Source organism: Lytechinus variegatus, chromosome 4, assembly GCF_018143015.1.
Source record: "Lytechinus variegatus isolate NC3 chromosome 4, Lvar_3.0, whole genome shotgun sequence".
NCBI classification, from domain to species: domain Eukaryota; kingdom Metazoa; phylum Echinodermata; class Echinoidea; order Temnopleuroida; family Toxopneustidae; genus Lytechinus; species Lytechinus variegatus.
This window is the reverse complement of record NC_054743.1, coordinates 42,506,734-42,530,763: the sequence shown is the minus strand read 5'-3', so window position 1 is coordinate 42,530,763 and position 24,030 is coordinate 42,506,734. Positions and strand designations below refer to the sequence as shown.

At 35.3% G+C, this 24,030-nt stretch overlaps 1 protein-coding gene and 1 long non-coding RNA gene across 2 annotated transcripts; both read left to right on the top strand.

The window, feature by feature from the left end:
• Nucleotides 1–327: 327 nt before the first annotated feature.
• Nucleotides 328–2,971, top strand: LOC121412697. Its single transcript, XR_005969652.1, has 3 exons — nucleotides 328–366; nucleotides 2,257–2,386; nucleotides 2,901–2,971. It is a non-coding gene; the product is annotated as an uncharacterized LOC121412697 (long non-coding RNA).
• An 8,093-nt stretch (nucleotides 2,972–11,064) lies between these two features.
• Nucleotides 11,065–23,977, top strand: LOC121413003. Its single transcript, XM_041605766.1, has 4 exons — nucleotides 11,065–11,227; nucleotides 20,778–21,062; nucleotides 22,105–22,245; nucleotides 23,796–23,977. The coding sequence occupies exons 1-4, from the start codon at nucleotides 11,125–11,127 to the stop codon at nucleotides 23,975–23,977; spliced, it is 711 nt and encodes a 236-aa protein (XP_041461700.1). The 5' UTR covers nucleotides 11,065–11,124.
• The last annotated feature ends 53 nt before the right edge of the window (nucleotides 23,978–24,030 follow it).

Here is a 24,030-nt window from a genome sequence, read left to right as displayed (position 1 = left end):
CCATTTCTTTTTGTTTTGCTTTTGTAATATATATTCAATAAATTTACAAAATCTTGCGAAACAAATCAGGGGGGGGGGGGTGTTTCATCAATATTGTCGCGCGACAACTGTAAGCGCTGACAATTTAGTCAGCGCTGACAAAAATTGCATTTCACGAAACTCACGGAGGTCCTCTGACTATTGTCAGAGGATTGTTATTTTACAAATCGTCTTGAACGAGGTTCGCTGACTAATTAGGCTACGCCCACTCCTAAAGTCGTGAAAAAAAATGAAAAGTTTGTTGATGTTTTCGCCGCGACGATTCGAAACGAAACGAAGAAATTAGTTGAAGCGAAGATCCCCGGAGAGGTGAATGAGGATTTTACCGTAAGTAAAACCATTCAAAATGTCGTTCATAATATATGTAAGGTGATTGAATTATTTGTGGTGCGTAATTATCAAATGAATTACAAGAAAAGAGAATCTTCTGGCAGGACCCCTGTCGATACGATCGACAAACTTGACAATACATAATCCAGTCTAGTCCCATACCCGTTTTCTGTGTCTGCAGAACTAAGTATCTGACTGAGGTCCAGACTAACGACCCACATTGCGACCCTGTCCATACACGTTTTTATGATATACACAGGGCTGTAATTTTGTTAATTTTGCTAGGAGAATTCTTTATATCGCTTTACCTTTATGCCATTCTATATTAAAAATCATAATTTTTCGTTTCCTTTCGTTTTGTATTAATTTTGTTGCTCGGTGTGGTCGGGGATATTTTCATACAGTTGCAATTTATTTTTCATTAGTAACTTGGGAATAATTTTTGTATTCACCATAGCGCTTAAAAACTTGAATTTTGGGCATATTTTTGTGTACGCCCTCTATTGGTGGAAAGTAATATGGCAAGAAAATTTTCATTTGTTTATCTTTATTTTTTATTAGGAAAAAAATGATTTAAAGAATCAAATTGAAATAAGAGCCAAGTAGTATGAAAAAATAGGTGTAATGAAAACTGTCAGTGTAAAAAATTCAAGCATTTGCCCCAAATAAAAAGAGAAAATAAGCCAAACATTGCCACCTCTATTTTGCCACACATGGAGATATATAACTGAGAACAAGGTTATATTATAACTTTGTTCATTGAATGAGTGGGGATATCCTTGATTACCAGCGTGTGCAATTATTAATGTACACAAATCCAATGTGGCCATCCCGATTCTGTGTTACAATCATTGGAATTGGACAAGAGCTAAATCACTTAATGATAGTGTGAGTGATAAATTGGATATTCTCAACTTATTTAGCATAGATGTATAGGCTTACTCTTAGCAATCACAAGTCAAATGAAGTGGAGGCACTCGACAGCAGGCGAGGATTCAGGGGGGGGGGGTTATGTGGCAGAGGTGCGTTCACACCCAATCAAAATCAAAATCTAGATATAACTTTTAAATGGTGCACCCGTGGCAGTATACTCCTCAGACGGCTGGCAGCCGTCTGTTTCGAGGAGTTTTTTTATTTTGAAAATTTAAATTGTAAATTACACAGGCTTGCTATCGTGCAGCCATCATTATGGGACTTACAATGCAAAATCCCCCCGTCGGGGCTCTTCAATTTTTTTATTTTTTTTTTCATTTTTATCATACCACATAAAGTTAGAGTCTAGATCTAGTCAAACCTAACTTTAAATAGCACGTAAAGGTACTTAAAGGTCCCTTATTAGAAGAAAATAAAAGGGAACATGCAATGGATCTCATCAAGCCCAAGTATTTTTTGCCTTTGAATCTGATAATAAAGTACCATTGAACAAAGTCAAGTAAATAGTTGACAGTTTGATGGGGATGCAATTTGCTGGAGTTATGAATTAGGAGCCTATTCATTTTTATGTTATTAATTTAATTTGATCATGGCTTTAAACCAGCAAGATATCCATGTGCTATTGGGTTAGAAAAAACTTTTATTTTAATTAAAAAAAATATTAATGACAAAAATGTTTTAGTATTTGTATGATTAATATGTTAATGACTTTCTTGTTTATAATCAAGTGGAAATTATATGAATTAACAAGAATTAATTGGTGACCGATTGTTGGTCAATTCTAGAAATTTCAGGATAATAAAAAAAGAAAGAAAAATGATTGGTATATTTGAATCATTCCCTTTATAAAATGTCAACAATATTCAATGAAAATGCAATATTTTTCCATGATCACTGTGTAAATCTACATTGTTTCTTTGTTATATCAATGTAATATTAATGTTTTAACTTCAGACTGGAACTAGAGAGCTAGGCTCTGACTGGTCTACTACAGCAAGGAATGTGCCAGCGGCCAATCTGATGAACATGTGGCAGAAGATTTGGCAATGGGTGAAGAAACACTGAGATTAAAATGCAACCACAGGTAACATGTAGACTAGTAAAATGCTATAATGATGACAAAATAATGAAGGATATTGTTTGGGCTGCAGAATGTTAAATCATTAAAACCCTTATCAATGATAATGAAATCGGACTCTACCAGATTTTAAAGTCAGTTTGTAATGTAGATATTACATAAACATGAAAGACCATGACCATGCAAAAAAATCATCCAGATGGTCATTTTTGTACATGGTTTTGGACAACAGTGCGGGAGCTCAATCCATTTATCACTACTTGCTCATGTGTATGTACATACAAGCTACATTGTGAGGAATAATTTCTCTAAGTTTCTCAGCCATAGCATATGTCATTTACTATTTGTATTTTTGATTAACATAATAAAATCTTGAACCCTTTATTTACCCCCTTCTATATGAATTCTGGTAATCAAAAGATGTTTTATTTCCTGTTTTTAGACATGTACATATACATGTGAGAAGAAATACTAGATTGTGGCAAATATATTAATTAGTTCAATACTATTTTTCCTTCAGGTGGAGGCTTCACCCAAACTTTTCAGACGGATGTGAGATACAAAGTTACCCAAGTATAAATGGTTGAAGATTTAGGAGAGCCAGACAAGAAAGGCAGGAAATGTGATGTCACTTGTAAGTTAAAACACTCTTAATTATGACTGCCTCACTTTGGCGAAGAAAGTAAAGTCACATTAAAAAAATTAAATTACTGGTACTGTTCTCTTCTTTATTTGGTCTTCTACCAGTCAATATTTGAAAACAGTGACATCTATAAGTCTATAAGTGCTTAGATGCTTATTAATGGTGATATTTCTTGGACAGTTGTAAAACAACCAATATCAATCAATGCTAGATGCTGTGACTTGCTTTCTATTGCCAAAATAGTAAATGAATGTTCCATTGTTCTGCATTCCTATAAGACCCCCCACACACCATCACCATCTGCTTTTTGTCAGGGAGGTACACTGGAAAATTACCCCCAAAAGAATACAATTTTTTGATATCTCTTGTAGGCCTGTATAAATCAGATAAATGTAATGACTACAAAAACAGTCATTAAACCTCACTAATTCAGATGATCTTGTTAGGGGGTGCCTCAGGATCTTGCCTGTTGATTGTGCACTTCAGAAATCAGCAGGTTGGCTCAAGAAATAAAAACCAAATTTGATAATTTGGGATTTTGACTCCTTTTATTTGGTAAACCAATAAGAAAAACTCAAGCCATTAAAATTAATTGTGTATACATGTACATTTTAATATTTTTCTTATGCATTTCTTTGTTTTCATTGTTTAACCCTAAGAAGACGGGGGGCCTCAATATTTTTCGCGATAAATCCGCCGCTTAGAGTTTTTTTTACTTTTTATTTTCAAGTCTCTCGCAACTTTTGAGACAAAAATGTCCCCTGGGTACGCGGTTCCGAAATTACGCAACATTTCGTAAGTGCATGCAAACCCAAAATTGCTCAAAAACATGAATTTGTGTACAAATCCAATGCAAATACTGTTTTTAGCCAACATTCATAAAATGTATCATTATTTTTTTTTCACTGCTTAAAAACATTTGATTTTATCTTGTTTATGGTAAAAATAAAGTCCCCGAAAATTTCCATTGAAAAAAACAAAAAGTCAAAAAACAGAGAAATACATAAGAAATTTAGAAAACAATAGAATCCATAAGAAAATAAATGTGATGTTGACTTTTTTTTTTAAAAAATTTGATCAGATGCTTATCTAGAGTATGTGAAACGAAAATGAGCATTTTAGGGGCATTATTTCATTAATTAGAGCAAACTTATGATTTTACGCATAAATAAGCATAATTAATGAGCAGTGAGATTTTTCGCAGAATTTGATATTATAAGTTTTGTAGATAATGCCATGGGTAATGCGCGTGCCAATTTCATGGTAATTGCGCGATCGATGGCTGAGATCATAAGGGGGGGCTGAATCAGCCCCCCCCCCTCCCAGTCTTCTTAGGCTTCTTACTAGCCCAGTCCATTATTAATAAGGCTTTGGTGACAATATTTTAACCATGTAGGACTTAAAGTTATTATTTCAGACATAAAAGTATTTAATAAAAAGTAAGTTTAAAAAAAAATGTAAGTTTTAACAATGATAATTAAATTAGGAATAAATTACTTTGATATCAATAATCATGGAAATCAATATCTTTATTAATAAAATATCACATGCTCTTTAAATTAATTCCATTTCAGTAACTTCAATAAACAGCATCAGCAGCCGAAACCACAACTGCAGTAAGAGATGCAACAACCGCACCGACAACATCAAGAGCACCAGCAAAAATACCTTTTGCAGCAGAAATGCAGCAATCACATTGGCAACAGCAGCAGGAGCTCCAACAACCATGCAGGGGACATAGGGCACAATTAACATCAATAAATGCATCAGGGGATGCAACAGCCACACTTGTAAACAGCAGCAGTAGCAGCGATGACAAGAAGAACCACACAGGCAACACCTTGAGCAACATCAGTAGCAATGCACCAGGAGATGAAACAATCACACCCACAACACCAAGAGCAGCAGCAAAAAGAACATAAATTCCAGCAACCACAATGACAACAGCAGCGGCAACACCAACAACACTAATGAATATTGACAAACTTGTACAAAAGTCAATGACACCACAGTTTTTGTCTCACCTGCGAAGCAAAGTGAGACTATAGGCGCCGCTTTTCCGACGGCGGCGGCGGCGTCAACATCAAATCTTAACCTGAGGTTAAGTTTTTGAAATGACGTCATAACTTAGAAAGTATATGGACCTAGTTAATAAAACTTGACCATAAGGTTCATCAAGTATTACTGAACATCCTATTAGAGTTTCATGTCACATGACCAAGGTCAAAGGTCATTTAGGGGCAATGAACTTAGACCATGTTGGAGGAATCAACATCGAAATCTTAACCTGAGGTTAAGTTTTTAAAATGTCATCATAACTTAGAAAATATATATGGACCTAGTTCATGAAACTTGGAAATAAAGTTAATCAAGTATCACTGAACATCCTGCATGAGTTTCATGTCACATGACCAAGGTCAAAGATCATTTAGGGTCAATGAACTTTGGCCGAATTGGGGATATCTGTTGAATTCCCATCATAACTTTGAAAGTTTATGGATCTGATTCATGAAACTTGGACATAATAGTAATCAAGCATCACTGAAAATTTTGTGCAAGTTTCAGGTCTCATGATTAAGGTCAAAGGTCATTTAGGGTCAATGAACTTTGGCCGAATCGGGGGTATCTGTTGAATTACCATCATAACTTTGAAAGTTTATTGGTCTAGTTCATTAAACTTGGACATTAGAGTAATCACGTATCACTGAACATCCTGTGCGCGTTTCAGGTCACATGACCAAGGTCAAAGGTCAATGAACTTTGGCCGAATTGGGTGTATCTGTTGAATTACCATCATAACTTTAAAAGTTTATGGATCTGATTCATGAAACTTGTACATAAGAGTAATCAAGTATCACTGAACATCCTGTTCGAGTTTCAGGTCACATGATCAAGGTCAATGGTCATGTAAGGTCAATGAACTTTGGCCATGTTGGGGTTTTTTGTTGAATAACCATCATATCTCTGTAAGTTTATTGGTCTAGTTCATAAGAAGTGGACATAAGAGTAACCATGTATCACTGAACATCTTGTGCGAGTTAGAGTAGTATTCAAAGTCAGCACTGCTGCTATATTGAACCGCGTGATGCAGGTGAGACGGCCAGAGGCATTCCACTTGTTTTAGAATTTATTGGACATTATTGATTAAAAAATGCACAATGATTTATTCAGGTAGAAGAAAATTATGTGTGTAAAAATTTGTACACTTGAAGATGTTTCCTATGTATCCATTAATATTTATGAAAATATAGTTTTAAAGATGAAAATATGATTCTTGAAATGTCTACTTTTTATTTTTCATTGACTAAAGATAAATAGATTTTCTTTGAATTTTCTTAATGAAATGAAAAATAAGCAATTTATTCAAGTGTTATATTAAAAATCAACTATAATTGATCGATTTTAGCTGCGAAGGCCCTCAAAATGCTGATTTGTCGGTGAAAATTGGATTAGTCGGTGAAAAATGAGTTTTGTCGGTAGGTGAAGGCCACCGACAAATTTTCATGAAATGGAATTTAGTCAGTGATAGCAAAATTGTCGGTGAAAATGAAATTAGTCGGTGAAAATCACAATAAGTCGGAGAAAATCACCGACTAATTGTTTGATGAAACGCCCCCCAGGATGCGCGATGTTCATTCAGATCAAATTTACCGATGAATGATTAGCGATAATTTTTTATATTGGTGGAAGAATATTTCATTGATTTCACCAGCTGCTGGTATATTGGCACCTCTATCCTGCGTTCTTCCTCCGCTAAGGTCGGATATCAACGGCACCGTTGACAGGGCCTCAATTCATGAAATTGTCGAGGTTGCGTAAGAAGTATGAAATAAGCGTATGTAATTGGGCTTTTGTGTTATTGCTGATACGCCCGGGAGGTAGAATAGGGACCGAAAAGCACCAAAGTGGATAAACTGCAATCAACTGCAATCACATTTTTTTGGACAAAATAAGCTACTTGTCAACGAAATATTTGCTTGTATGATACGTTCCTCGTTCAGACGGGCGATCCTAGTTGGAGTAAAATCTTATTATGCATGAAATGAAATTCCAAAGATGTCTTATCACGACCTAGATTTAGGCATATTGGAGGGAGGATCGGAGGAAGCTAAATCGGAGATGATGTCCGGGTTGTGCCTGTTTCGGCGGACCTCCCTCCTACCAAGATAACCCTTTCCCGGGATCCTTCTGGTTTCCTATTTTCTGAGTCGTGATACGAAAACAATCTTGTAAATTTACTCCATTCATAATTAAAATTTATTCCGATCGGACTCCGATCCCACGTCTGAACAAGGCTATGAATGTTCTTTATCCTTGTTTGATTCTGACAGACTTTTGGCATAATTACGATGGAGTAGAATACCTCGTCTCGAAATGCAAAAGCCAATGGATATGCGCCAGCCACAATGCATATAGTCGTTTGAGTGAGCAAATGTGCCAAGACAATTCTGGAAATTTGTTGACACTTTGCGAAGGTAAAACTGTTTGTACTCTTCCATTAAATTAAAATGGAACGTTTGGAACAAGAAACCTTGTGCGAAAATAAAAACTAAAGTCAAAGAAACCGATCAACGAAAGTTTGAGAAAAATGAATAGCTAATAAGTAGGTTATGAACATTCGGAGTTTAGATCTTTATTGTAATGTAGACCCTGCATTTGGCAATGAGACAAAGCTGTGTGATGTGACCAGTGAACAACTTTGCCATTACTTCTGTATAAATTTCACTTAAACTTAATCTTTTGTCATGTATTCTGTCTATACGAGGGCATGTAATACAGATTTTAAACGAAAGAGCAAAAAGGGCCATTTTGTGGGCGTTTCATGGTCTTTCAAAGGGGAAGTTGTTCACATGTGACATCACACTTCTTTGTCGCATTGCCATTAGGATGATCTCCATAGCATAAGTAATCGCAATATTCAAATGCTCATTATTTTGTCCGATTTTTCTCAAACTTCTTTTGATCGTATTCTTTGATTTATCTGATTTCACACATTCCCACACCTTCCAAAGGTTTCGTTCCTCTTTAAGATTTTAATTTCTTATAGTTTAATCGTTCAGTTGGATTACTATCATACAGTTTGATTATCATCAGTCATAATTGAGTTTGATTGTAATATTATTCAGTTTAATGGCCATGAACTCATATTGGCTTTGAACAGATTAAATGTATTCATTGATTTCAAATGCATTCAATATTGATAGTCTTAGCCCATTGCAAGTATCGTTCATTCTGATTGTTACTTTGCAGTACGATTGCCATCTTGCATTTTTATTTTCATCTTTCAATTAAGCTATTGTCTTGCCCTTGGTGCAGTCACATTTCTCCTAATGTGGATTTTGTGAGCTAGATATACGCTAGGTGGTAGAAACAACAAAAAACATGAAAAATTGTTTTTTACTAGCCGTATGGCCGTCGTAGGGGAAATGTGACAGCAGTATAACTAACGAATCAAAGTATGACAAAATATTCTACCGTTTTCTTGTCAAAAATCCTGCTCATGCCCATATTGAAGCCAAAAGATTGGTATAACCATAGAGCTATTAACAGATGGTATAACATTACTGCAAGATGACTTTGTATCAGGCAAAAGTGGCTAATGTGAATGTCCTTGGGTTGTCCAAATCCGAGCCATTTATGCAGTCATTTGTTTTATGCATTTCTTTATATTGCATGCAGAGGGACCTATGTCCAGTTTTCAACAACCTAAGTCTAATCTCACACCAAGCATCTTTGCTCCACCTCCAGACCGCAAAGGAACTTCTCTGATTAGTTACTGTCGCGATGATCACGTGATTAAGCTGGCACCAATCGGAGGCAAGGAACGCCATGCCGTAGTCTGCAAACATAATTGTCATTAGTCATGTTAGCAGAGAAAGATATGATATGATCTGCAGTGACGACAGTTATACTTACAATATCTCGGACGGTTTCTTTGACCGCCTCCTTTTTATTTACTGGTTGAGTATAGTTCTCTGGGGTGTTATAGATTGGATTGTACACAATGTATAAAATGATGTCAAATGTTTCATATGTTATAAGTGATTTTATATCGTAATTCTTCTGCGTTATCTTTAAACCATACATGTAAATTCAAAGTTACATGTATATATAGAACAACGAAATGGTATCCTCTTCATTTATCATTGTGGTTGTGTTGATAACATTGCTTCCGTGCTAGTATCACCAACATGCTCTGTCTCCATTTAAAGTAGATTGTACACGTGTTACATTCATTTAAGTGTTTCTCAATCATAATTTGTTTCACGCTTCTAGAACTATGTTTGAGGGTCGGTTATGTCAATCTCGCTTGACTATCGATTTTACACAAATTAAATGACCACCATGTTTTTTTATGGTACACTTAAAATGTTTTATGAAGATATGACTTTCGATGTTTAGCACTGTAATGGTTTCGGACCTCTAAAGTGTATTTCTTATTTAGATATTTCATTTGTCTTAATTTTAGATCTCTTTTTCACAAATCATTTGGTAGCCTACATATTTACGCAACCTAAAACAGGCAAACAAAAATTAGAGGGTGTGTATGTGTAAGCTTTGTCATTATAAGGTCCATAATGTTTTTATCTTGATCGTAGCGATATAACCCATTATGATCGAACTGAAATATTTCGTTTATTGATTACAAACATAAATATGTTTTTCGAGTGAACATGTTCTTGCTTTTGACCCCATTTGTCTTTATTAACTGGTTAACAGGACCAAGATGCAAAACAGTAATTTTATATCTGATCTTGTGAACCTGTTTAAATATGTGTGAATAAATAAATAAATAAATAAAATAAATTAATCATTGATAAAGAAGACCGTTTATCATCTACAATGTAACAATTTTGAAGATACACAAGTGAATATGCCCCCCCCCCCCGGAAAAAGAAAATAGATAAATTTAATAAAAAATTTACCACTATGTATAACAGAGTTTGACGCACTTACGAGTTGAAATAAAATTGAATCTCATACATTTTGAACCCCATTGGACACGATTTGTTAAAGGGGACATGGAGATTCATTAACTGGACACTTCAGGGAATACAAAAAGGGTGGTTAAAAATATATCATAATGGTGCTCGGTAACCCCCATTTCCGATTCATCTAAATGTTTTGGGGTGACAGATAAGAACAACATCGGACATGTCCGAGCGAATACTGTCTTTTGTAATCTTCAATCATTGGATGAGTTCCCCTACAGAAATTTAAGCGTGCCGCTTGCTAGTAACTAGCATGCGACTAGCAGGGCGCTCACTTAATAAGCGAGTGCATGCTAGCGAACAGTCCCTGCTCGCTAAAAGATCGCTTAACTATTACTCTGCACGCATATTACACGCTTATTAAGCTAGTCGCATGCTAGTTACTAGCATGCCGCAAGCTTGCGCAAGCTAGTCGCGCGCTTGCCGCAAGCTTGAACATTTCTGAAGGGGGTTAAAGCATGGACCTACTACTCTGAGGTCCATGGTTCAAGAAAGGCTTTTGGATAAAGATATACGCTGAAAAGTTGCTGTTTTCATGAGAGGTGCACTCGTATCACTTGGATAGTGTCTTTCTTTCTCTCTCTCTCCCTCTCTCTCTCTCTCTCTGAAGATGTTAACGAAGTTTTTAATGAATAGAAGTACCCCCAACCAATAGAATGTATAGAACAGTGACGAGGTTTAGAACCTTTCTATCTCATGTATGAGACATCAATGTCTTCACCAGAGACTCATTATTGGGAAATTTGAAATGGCTTGATAAAGAGTTTAAGAAAGAAAGTCCTTAGGTAACTGCACTTTTTTGAAACCGCCACTATGGCTATGACGATAAATATCCTGAGTGAATGTACTTATTGGCAAGGTCCATAGACCACATTCTATCAATAATTTAAACATGTTGGAGACATACGATAAGGAGGGCACTATTGTTTTGCAGTTAGTAAACCGTTCGGAAAACATGGAAAGCAAGGTAATTTCATCTCCCCCCCCTCCAATTCTCTCTCACACACGCACACATTTTCCCTACAGAAGAATCTATATAAGAAGATACATGCACTTGTTCTTGCTGCTGTATCTTACGAGTTTTCACAAAGTTGCTCGAGGAAGACCATATGTTCGTAGTTGCGTTCGAACAATCGTATCAAACTCCAAGGAGAATGCACTACGTTCTCATCCTGATGGGCCTCTACGTTGCTGTGGCGCTCGGATATTCGGGTAAAGCATTATTTATTTAACATGCACACGATCTGAATAGTTATTTGAAGAGCGATGACAATGATAATGATCATCAAATGATGATCATGGTAGTAAAATATTAACTACGATAATGATATTCCAATTAGTGAAAGAATGGTTAAATGTATGAAGTTGAATAATTTGGTAAGACTAAAGGCCTGGTCCCACTGACCGACGGACACAAACGTATTCATAATGGACACAGCGGACAAGCAAAATTTCGTGGTGGTTCCATTTGTTTTCATCTGCTCCAGACAAAAGACAAAATGGGCAAACAATGAAATCACAGTGGACGGATGCATGATGGATGTAGAGCGTATGAAACTCGTATGCAAAGAGAACACAACGGATACATAACGTTTTCCAATAGATGGCACGATTTTTTTTCTGTTTGCATCCTCTCTGCATCCATAAGTGCAGTGGAGAAGCTTGGTCCTAATGTACTTACGAAAGCAAAGCGGATGTAAAACATTTAAAAATGTCATCCGTAGCGTAATCATGCATACGTGTTACATGCGCTCTATGTCCTTCGAGCATCCGTCTACTTTGAGTTCATTGTTCACCAATAGTTCTTTTATTATTGTGGTGGCTGAAGACGGATAGAGCCAGCCAGAAATGTTACTTGTCCGCTGTATCCTATAGGCCTATATGTTTTGTGTCCGTCGGCCAGTGGAACAAGACCTTCACCGGAACAGATCACTCGCCTGTCAATACTGATTGGACAAGTTTCTTAAAACAAATTTAACAAAAATTGTACACTGTATATGCTTTTGTAGAAATCTGGTCATTGTATCGATCGATAAAGCCAGCTAGGGCTACACCCGAAATTAATAAGCTGCGAATCTATCCGAATACGGGAGTATTCTGTTCTCCCTGAATGCCAGAAAATTCGAGAAGCATCCCGGAACATTCGTGGAGGGATTTGGCTCGTTTTGAAATGTCTAGCTAAATACCCTTCAAAATACTGCTGGATGTGGCCACAGCAAATTTCATTCGGGGTATACTTGGATGGAATGCGTTTGGAGTCTGGGAAGCATTCGAAGTATACAGGGAATCAATTCTTCGCGATTCTGCTCAGATTCGGAACCCCTTTCGGACTTATCCGTCGCTGATTCGAGGAGGTAGAACAGAATACTCCCGAAACCACCCGCATACACGTGCTCGGATCGATTCGCAGTTGATTCCGTTCCGGTGTAAATCTAGCTTTATTAAAAACCACAGCTTCCACATGTTAGAACATCGATTATCTTGTTTAGCACGAGATCAGGTTGCCAGCCGTGCGTGAGGTAGTGGAAAATTTGTAAACAGTTTTACTGAGCACCATGAAAGCCTCCTCAAATAAAATGGCGACTTTTTCTTACACTGGAATACAATTGGTTGCGCGAGGAAAAGAAACTGACCCAAATGCCAATGCTTTGCATGCACATAACACAAGCTGGCGCGAATCGACAAAAAGAACTAATTGTGATAGATCAGTAAGACAGTCTAAAAAACGACATCTAAAACGACTTACTCAATAATGTTCAGAATTCTACAATATCTACCTGTAGGAAATAATGTTGGTATCCAAAGTGTGGTATGGACAAGTAACATGACCAACAAGGATGGTTAGTATTTCAATTTGACAAAAAATTCCCAGGTAGATTCTAAAATTTTATCAACCATCAGCCATCTTGGATTTGAAGGCAAAGTGGATAACTACATTATCACAGTAGCCAGTCCCAAAGTATTTTGACCCTTTAAACCCTCGTGTAGACACTAAAATAATATCCACCAGGGCCCTGTTGCATAAAAGTTTATGTATTGATTTATGTCATGATTTATGTCACGATTTACGTCATATAGCATAAATCATGACATAAACACAAATAATGACATAAATCCATTGCATAAAGCTTTATGTCTTAAATCGCGACATAAAATCATGACATAAATCCATTTGAATGACATAAATTTATGTCGTGATTAAAATCAAGACATAAACGGCGGCTTTCTGCAATAAGTGACTTAAGGGTAATTTTACGATCATTTTCTATAATTATGCCCTCTGTAATTTGATGATATTTTGAGTTTTACTTGGACTTTCGAAATAATTTTTGTGTCATTGGATAGCATATGATGTATTCTTTCAATATTTGAAAAACGAACAATCATAAATCTTACACATTTTCCTTAGAATGATGACATAATTTATATCAACGCCACATATTTTTCAAGCACCACCCTACCTCCCAAAATGATGATAATAACTCTGACTTTCAGTCTAGAATCGCCCCTTTTGTGCTTAATTCAAATGTGATTAAAAAAGAAATTTGGTACATACATTGGGTGATTTCAATTCCAGTGTTGGCGTTGGTATTGGAATTTGAATTGCTTCCCGTAGGTTTAAAATCTATTTTGTGTGTCAGAAATCATATTGCCATGGTAACGGCATATTATATGACATAAAATTGGTAAAAAAACTTTCAGATTTAATTATACTAGATCAATTTTCAACCAATTCTCAAATTTGGTTTACATATTGAGTTTGAGGTGAAGATGTGAGAGACACATATTTTGTGTGTGTCGGAAATCATGTTGCCATGGTTACCACATACTATTTGCCCTAAATTAGGTAAAAATATATTGGTTCCTGCTTCTTGGTTAGTTTAAACCAATTCTCATGAAATTTGGCTCACACATTGGTCTCGAGGTAAAAATGTGCAGGACATATTTTTTAATGTGTCGGAATTGTGTTACCATGGTAACAATATATGTGTCAAAAATTAGGCAAAATCTTGCGGTTCAAACTACTTCATCAGTTATGCTCATGACTTGCTCGTGGAGGTCTTGGGTAAAGATGGGCAAGACATATTTTTTTCATAGTTTGAAACTGTTGCCATTGTAAGTTTGTAACGGCTAAGGGCAAGGGTATTTATCACCTTCATTGATAGTTCTAGTTTAATGTTCCTTCCCCGCAACAAAGTGCATATAGGACGTGCCTCGTTCATTTCATCATCCTTTTTAATATCGCCTTTTCTTTGTTAACTTTCTTTATTCAGGTTCATAGTCTAAAATGGTAGGACTATAGAGGAAATACGAATTGTAATTTAAAAGAGGAAAGAAAAAGGAAATATGAAAAGGTCATCAAAATTGATAATTTATAGGTCATCCAATTCTTTTCGAAAATCTCAGATGCAGCTTCCCGCTTGCATTATTCATCTAGTTCTTAGTTAATAGTCTCGTTGGAGAAAGAGAGGTAGCATTATCACGAAAAATTCGGTCTGACAAAAAAAAGGAAAAGAAAAAAGAGTGAAATATGATATATGCTATTTCATATCATATTCAACATCTATCACAAAGATAGATTTTGTACTACAAAGTTAAAATGTTTGCTCGCTCGCAGTTTTTATAAATTTCGTCCTTTATGCCATGTCTGCCCCATAACAATTTAGATTTCCAAAGCCCCTAATTGAAAGAAAACTCCTTCACAGAGAACAATATTTGTATCAGTCATCCCCAAACCATGAACACCGATTGACAACCATGCATATATCCCTGTAATCAATGATTATTATTTTTTCTTTATAATTTCAATTTTGTATTATATAAGCATGTCATGGAACCACCTTGCCAGTGCAGTTGCGGCGAGGGTTACAAACGTGGAAGCACAATGGGGGAATTTCTTCAAGAAAATATTTGACATGAAAAAAAAAACAAATAAACAAGCCTAAATAAAAAAGAAGAGACGGGGTTTAATCCGTGCCAAAAACTGGCCATTAGAGATGGGGCGATGGGGGGGTCCACTTTAGAATATGCTCACTTATTGCCCAAATTCCAAGAGGAGTGCACATGAGGGGCCACTACTCATCACGGCTTTGTGCCTTAATTGGGACACGTTCATACCACCTGTATCCCTTAATCCATACCTCAGTCACCAATCATTTTATATTTATTCATCTTTGAGCACCTGGCCATTTTCTTTCTATCTCTCTCTCATGAAATGTAACCCCCCCCAAAAAAAAATGCTTTATCCTTTTATCGCTTTCATTATCTCCCTCCCTCCGAGATTAGGCCACTATCATTCACGAAATTTATCTAACCAATTCTCTATACATCTCTCTATCTCTGTTAATGACTCCTTCACATTTAAACTTTTTCATTTCCCTTCTCCCATTCTAATTCACCTCGCCCCCGCTTTCTCACTTTTACTTATACAGTGTAATCTTTGCATCTCTACATACATGTAGATCTATCTCATTTTCATTTCTCGCCCTCAATCAATTACCTTCCAAATTTGACAATTCATGGGACAATATTTAGAGTTTATAAAAATAATCCTACAATTTTCTACAAATATTAATTACTATTTTAGTAGGGAAACAAGTGTGTTCTGAGGGGCAAATCATATTTTGACCACCCCCCCCCCCCATATTCAATAAAAGCAACAAAGAGATGAAGCAAAAAGAATGACATTTTATGTAAATTTATTACTTTAAAAATAAATACACACTAGAAATTTGTGAAACAATTTTTTCTTGTCACCTGTCCTATGACTTTATAAACATGATTAAAAGTGGAACATGGATTTAAATAAAATGTATTTTTCATATCATTATATATTATATTATTCATAGATATTTCCACTTAAAAGCGATGAAGATTTCTGTAATATCATGAAGAGGAACTCACAGTGTTGTAATTTATTCTTCTCCTTTTCTCCTCTTCCACCCCTCTTCTTTTTCTTCTTCTCTTCCTCCCCTCTTCTTTTTCTTCTTCTCTTCCTCCTTCTTGGTTGTCTTCTTTTCTACCTATTGTTCATTTGTATTATTATGACCTATCATCATTAACATTATAATAGTTTTATGATAATCATAAAATATATCCACAATGTCAATATAATGATTATTATCTTTGAAAAAATGAAAATTAGTACTTTTGTTAATGTTCAAATTTTTAAACCGTTTTTAGGATACTTGAGGGTGAACAGTAATATAATTTAGTTCCCTTGCCAGGTGCTACCAGGTCCATGACGTCACCTCTTCAACAGTCTTGACTCTTGAACAATCTGAAATCAGAAGAATCAGTGAAAACAACTTTAGCAACTCAACTTGATAACAGTAAAGTGTTCACATACATTTACATGTATGATGTATCTCTAAAAGATTATGAAAGAGCCTTTTGAGATTGCAATCACAGACATAATTAAAATAAATATAGAATGTTAAATAAAACTTGGGTAAATAGCTTTCGAATATCATTTTTTATATACTTATAATTAAAGTCAGAATATATTTAATTTCAATCAAGTCATTTGTGAAAATTTTCATATGTGGTGTTACTTGAAAATGAAAATATACCCTTCTACTACTACTATTTATTCTTAAATGCACTTAAATTGCGTTTATGCTTGTAAGCTCTCTTTGTTAGCCTCTTTGTTGAGATTCTAATAAAAAATATAAATCAACTGAATCTGAATCTCTTGCAAAAGTTAAGTGGAAAATAATTGTTACAATAGTATGGATCCAATAGCCTTCCTAGATTTTGTTTTCACTTTGACGAGTTGCATTGTTGTTGCTCTTACATATTTTTGTGAATGCATTCCATAATATCATTCATTGAAATATTAAGAGGGCTCAGTTGCCAATTGAAACTTGAATTTCTATAAAAATTCACGAGATTCATATTATCCATTTTTGTGAGTAAAATTAAGATGTATTTATTACAAGATGTAGATGAATTTTAAGAGATTTATATTTGAAAATTACTAGAACAGGACATCACGTTTGCAACTGCTCTTAAGAATAACAAATTAGACAAGAATAAATATTACCTACAGTAGTATACTTGTATTTACAAGTAGAATATTCAATAAACACAACTTTATATAAAGACTCGCCTTCATACTAGAAAGCTTGACCCCCTGATCCAAAGAGAAATTTCTTATTCAATCGCAGACAGTGGTAGAGTGTCTGGACTTCCCTCTCCTTCCAGTTGCTGTGCCCCTTTCTCTCTTTACCTCTTCTCACCGTTTGTGTGGGTCACCTGTTAAAAAGGGAATACCAAATTTTTCATATAGTAACAGATGAGAATGAATTCATATTTACATTTTGTATAAACAACAACAACTGAAGTCCCTTCTTTAAAAAAAATATTTTTTTATCATTACAGATTTTGTCAAATATATTTGACAGGGGTGTTGGTACAGTTATACAGAATATTTTATTTTAAGGCAAATGAGGTCTAGTCTTTCAACCTCGAAATGGTTTCATGAACATACTAAGAATCGGGATTCAAATTTGAACCTTAGGGGTTGGTACAATAAGGGGTGCTAATGAGAGCAATTATACCCATTTGTGTACCTTTATGGGTGTATCATAAGTTATATCTGTCGCTATTACCACCTGGGCCCTGTGTAATTGTAATGTTATATATCCACTTTTAAGTTACAACGGTCATTTAGGACCCGATATTTTTTTAAGCCATCTTGGATTTTTGGACCTTCTTGACAACTAAACGCCCTTTCAACTTAACCCAATTTATTAATTGACCCTTTAAACTCTAGTGTAGACATCAGAATCATAAGTCTAAGATATATTTGTAATAAAGTACATCAACTTGTAAGTAACAACAGTCAATTTACAGCCCATTTTTGGAAGCCATATTTATATTACATATAATAGATATTAAAAAATGTCCGTTTATAAGTAACATAAGGCAATTTCTTACTCCATTTTCGGAAACCATCTTGGAATTTTTAATATACTAGACCACTGGTTGTCACTGTAACTTGTCCTTATATATAATTTGACCCTTAATCATATTTCACAGGCGGATATAAAATGAGCAATGCCACTTTTAAGTATCATTAGACATTTTAAAATTATTTTTGAAAGCCATATTGGATTTTTGGTCCTACCAGACCACTGACTGTTTTTAAAACATGTCCAATTTATTAATAATGATAATAGTGTATATTTGTAGAGCGCACACACCGTCAGTAGACGCTAATGGCGATAGCCGAGCAAAAGTTCTCTTTTACAATGTAAAAATTATATTTTATAGAAATTTATATAAGTACTCTCCACAGCGACACAAGAACCATGAACAAGTACGATGTAAGAATAATAATAATAATAATAATTTCACATCTGCTTCATTTACCCCAACCCATCCATCAGCCCATCATCATGCGGAACCCAGTGCCCTCTAGCTGCCCCGTTCACTGACAATTTAAGGGGTAAACCCAGTCAGTACATAACTCACAAGAGCTCTAGCAATCTGAGGACACCGGGTCCCACATGAACAGCCAGCGAACGGGAAGGGATGAATCATCTTTCTTTTAATCATAAATGGAATACAACAAAATACAATATACATTTAAAATCAATTACAATTGAAATAGGTATGTCTTAAGGTGATCTTTGAAAGTAGTATATGTCTTGATGGAGCGAAGTGAGAGAGGAAGCATATTCCATAACCTGGCTGCTGCATTCGAGAAAGCATGGTCTCCCCAGGAATGATAGGTACGGGGAGTTTGAAGCAGCTTACAATCTGTAGATCGTAAAGTGCGGATAGGATTGTATGGCCTAAGGGAATCTATTAAGTTGTTGTTTTGTGAGTCCATAGAAAAGAGAATTACAAAAATCAAGCCGAGATGTGATTAAAGCATGAATTAATTGTTCACATGCTTGTTTGTTTAAGAATTTTCGAATAAACCCTAGGTTCCGCAATTGATATCTAACAGACTTTGATGTGCTAGATACATGTTCAACAAAAGACATATTGGTATCAAATACCACACCTAGGTTACGTACCTTAGAAACTGGCCTAATAACTTTATCGTCAATATGTATAAGCAAGCGATCATGGTTAATTTTCACTATAGACTTTTTCGAACCAAAAACAATGAATTCACTTTTATTTTCATTAAGTTTAAGACTTTACTAGTATTTTAAGTACTTTACTAGTATTTGATCCTTGAAACCAGTGGTTTAGACACCATATCGCATTTTCTAGGCCGATCTGAACTGAGCCATGTCAGCTTAAAAGGGATGGTCCAGGACGGAGATAGTAATATATCATTGGGATGAAAATTTGATCAAAATCCGATAACAAATATCCAAGTTATTGAATTTTAAAGATTTGCATTTTATATTCCGGTGAAACGGTTCTCGTCATGTCTTTATGAATATTCATTAGGTGGACTGATGATGTCATATCCCCAATTGTTCTTTTGTATTTGATTATATGAAATCAGGTTTATTAAAAATGTTCTACCAAGAACTAAATAAATTGGATTGACAACTGATCAAGAGCATTAGTTATTCATTGCCGCAACTTATTTCTTCAAAACATCTTCTATGCCAAAATGAAATGAGCTATGTGGAATTTTAGTATTAGCAGCCATTTCAGAATAATTTTATTTAATCCATCGTGAATTTGTGGACATATCAGACTATTGACTTCGCTTGTAACTTGTGTCAATGTATTATTTGACCATTTTAACCATGGCATAGACAGAAAAATCATACATGTATTTTTGGATATTGAGCGCACTATGTCGGTGTTTAATAAACATGATAAAGCAGCAACAGCAATTTTAAACTCAATTTTTGGAAGCCATCCTTTGTTTTTTAACATACTTGACCACTTAATGTGCTTGTAACTTATTATTTGACCATTGAAAACATGGTCTATACATCAAATCATATGATTGAAGAGAATATGAAATGGATTATGTCCATTTTAATTATCAATAGCGTTTTTAAACTCAATTTTAGGGAGACAACTTGGATTTTTGGACACACTAGACCACTGGCTGTCCTTGCAACTTATTCCAAAGTACTTCTTCATCCTTTAAACAATTGAATAGAAACCAAATTAATGCCACTTAAGAACGTGTTGGATATATGAACTGTGGATTTTTAGCCCTTGGCAGCCATTTTGGGCCATCTTGGATTTCCAAGATTTCCCACTGGTGTGCTATTACATTCACTCTAGCATGTATCAACAAATGTTTTACCCCTTATACAATGGAATATAAGCCGAAATAGGATTCTAGGGTGGATGATGACAGCGGGTCATGAGTGAGTTATATCCATTTCAGTGAATAGCGGTCATCTTGCACGCCATCTTGAAAATAATCATTTTCCAGGGTGTGGATTTTTGTATTTTAGTATGTTATTCCTGAGGTCAAATAGCACCAGAAACCGTTGAAAAATCATTGATTGCAATTTGTTTAGGGTAGGGATATTTTTGGCCGTATATTAATTGACCACTCTAAAAAAAAACGACCATGAGAGGTAATTGGTTTCGATGCCTGACTCGAATAGTAGGGCTACAAACGAGGGGGTACATTGGACCATGGACCTATTACTAGGTCGATGATTGGACCAAGGAGATATCACCTATCTCCTTGATTGGACATCCCTTTTCCAAGGGGTCACATGCAAATTGAGCCTTCACCCTCTGTGCAAGTACATGCACCTAAACGTGCGGGTTTAGAACTTTGTTAAATTATTATTTTTTATTTCATCTGTTGTTACAGGTAGAAGGTGTCCTGCTGGATGGAAAAACATAGGATCGGGATGTTATAATTTTCCACTAATTGTAAAAAATGAGTATCAGATTGCCGTTTCCACGTGCAAGTCGTTGGGAGGCCAAGTCTTTGTTCCAAATAGCAAAGCTGAGATCGGCATTGCCCGTATGCCCTACATAACACAACACAAGGATACCGAAATAGATGATTACATCTGGGTTGGCTGTGTGTATGATGATGCAAATATCACCTTCTTGTGTGTGGATGGCAGCAGTATAGGTCTTACCAATGCTGGTAAGTTCAGCATTTTCATAATTTCTATTGTCTTATATAGTAACCTAGTAATAATATATGTATTGTACATAGGCCTACATGTATTATGCAGAAAAAATATGCAAAGTAAAGTTGCACCTTTGAGGGTGCAGTTTGGTATTTCATTATGATAAATGGAATAAGAATTAAAAAAACGTTTTTAAGATTGCATCAAGAAAACAGTTGTAAGTGTTGCATTCGGGGAGCAAACTATGATTTTTTTTCCTTATTGCGTATAAGTTACCAATAACAATGACTGTAGTAAGGAAACACAAGACGTTAGAAAAATACTAAGGAATCTAAGTATTTTATAATGAGACATTGTAATGATAACAATGAAAACATGTGTTCATTCTAAACGATCTATATTCAATTATCACATCTTACGAATTCCGAGAGAAAACTGATGAGCAAGTCGGTAAGTTTGCTCCAAAAATTTCCACCAAAGACCTTTAGCGCTGATGCCTTGTCAAGCGAAATATTACATAAGTGGACTCAAGTTTGACATTATACATCGGATCTTGTGTTAAAGGTAAATGCCATTTGTGGTAACGATCTCAAAGTGACTTCTTATAGAATCCAATATAATGGCCAACCAAGTGTCTGTTTGTATGAATGAAAAAAACATGTGCCGAAGGTTTCTGGAAGAAATTGTGTAATTGTTGAGAAATAATTAATTAATTATTTCTCAACAATTACACAATTTCGGACACTTCCCTCGGGTCTTTATTCAAGCAATATAATATACACTGTCCCACGTGTGCCTATCTGTGTTGGCGATCTTCAGTGTGATTGTTTTTAAGCTTAGATTTTATAATTTCAAAAAGTTCAGTTTATGTAACTGTACCAGATCTAGATCGACGATGATATAGTCATACTTAACCTTGGTTTTACAGACCTTCTCACGAAATCGGTATTTTACTACAACTACTGTAATTTAGCTTTAATGTAAGCATTGCAATTCTAAGTTTGACCCCCAAAAATGTCTAAATGACTGCGTGATTTATATGTTTTAAACAAATAGATATGTGGCCAAACGACCACGACTTCGGTTCCGTGAGTGCCGCTCTTCCCGGCCAAGTAGTAGCCACGTTCGTCACAGTTCCGGGTGGATTGTACGACGTAATAGTAACCAAACGTTTAGCCATTCTAACGCTCTGTGAAGGTAAACTTGACTAATTTAATTTATCTATGTGCGATTTCATCACTTGTTATCTTTTAGTTTGCGGTGTGGGAAATACTACATATTCTATTTACACTTGGGTCTGACTTAAAAGCAAGGAACACAAAACCTGAAAATTTCAAATTGAATATATTTCTGAGCCTTCCATATGATCTGGAAGCTCAGAATTAGACGTTTATGGAAACACAGGTTTAATAGTGAAAACATCTGTTTCTTCAAGAAAGTGATTTTTGATTGAGGAACGCCCTCTAAGTGTGACGGTATGGAATTTTAAGAATCTAGCCATTGTATCAAAATTAAGTCAGCTTTTAAAGAAATATATTCGAAAATGAAACACTCAATTCTATAGTATTCCCAATATGAATTCAGTTTGTTTGTATATCTGCGAAGAATCAAGTTATTTTCAAGTTTTTGGTTAAAAGAAATGGAACTTTGAAGCGCTCTGATTCGTTTTTGTCAGTTAGGCTTATACATGTTATACATGACATTGTATGTTGGTGACCATAAAGTATTGATTGACAACTATCCTACACTACTAACTAATTAAAATCAAATTCCTGCAAACATTTTTGAAAGAACTGTAAACTTTTACCTTGTTTCCGTCGCGTGCAGAAATTAGGATTTTAACATCGACACGACGAAATACGAAATCATACATATAGCAAAGGGGGGAAACTTTAAACATGTTAACAACTCAATGATACGTGTACAACTGTTTACATTACACTTATTTAAAGCACACTTTGCTTATTTTTCTAGGCTATTTAGAGTATTGATAAATCATTGTTATAAATAAAAAGGGGAAAAGATTTTTATTGTGTCCCATGACATTTCATCTTGGCTTGTGTCACGCTCTTAAAAAATGCTTTTTATATTTTCTTTTTGGGAGCCCCTATGGCTTACTTTGATAATGGTGAGTAAAATATAAAAACGACAGTGTCGGACTTGAAATTGGAACCTTTTTTAGGATTAGAAATGAACTCACAAACTTCACTTTTCCTCCGATGCGGCTCGTAAATAAAAAAGTGTTGTTGCCAAGGTAATGAATTTGTTTTCTATTTGTGTTTTCATTTATTTAAATGTCCTTCATCAAAGTTATAGTTAGAAGCCTCTTGATTTAAAATGATCTCTACTGAAATGAAAGTGGGTAAATTTTCGTCTTGTCACGCCCTCAGTACTTTAGGTACTCGCACAGCTCTGTCTTTATTGATTTTGTGACATATGACGTCACAGACTTCAATATCATAGACTACGACATTTCAGAAATTTTATTCAAAAGTCTTATTCGAAATTATTTTTGAAAAATTGGTGTATTTTTTTCATAAGTGATGAAAAATATTTGTCGTTTTATATTCATACCTATTTACCAGAATTTAGTATCACTGTGACAGTTAGGCTAATTTGTGCAAAGGATCAGGAAGGTATTGGGATTGGTCTATGGCTTTATTTAATATAAAGCATGACAAAGTTATTTTTCTCGTATACCGTGTGTGTAAGTATTATAAACATCGTACTATATAAATCCCATGCAGTGGAACCTCTTCCAGATCCTCCGCAGCTAGAAGCTCGTCCCACATCAAGTGTCTTTGCTCAAGCAACCGATCGCAAAGGACGTGCTCCGATTGGCTACTGTGGCAATGATCACGTGATGAAGCTTGCACCCATAGGAGGCAAGGCACAATACGCCGTTGTTTGTAAAAGCAAATGCTATTAGACTTTCTACGAACAAGATCTGTCGGAATTGTGAAACAAATGGTGATGAATAGC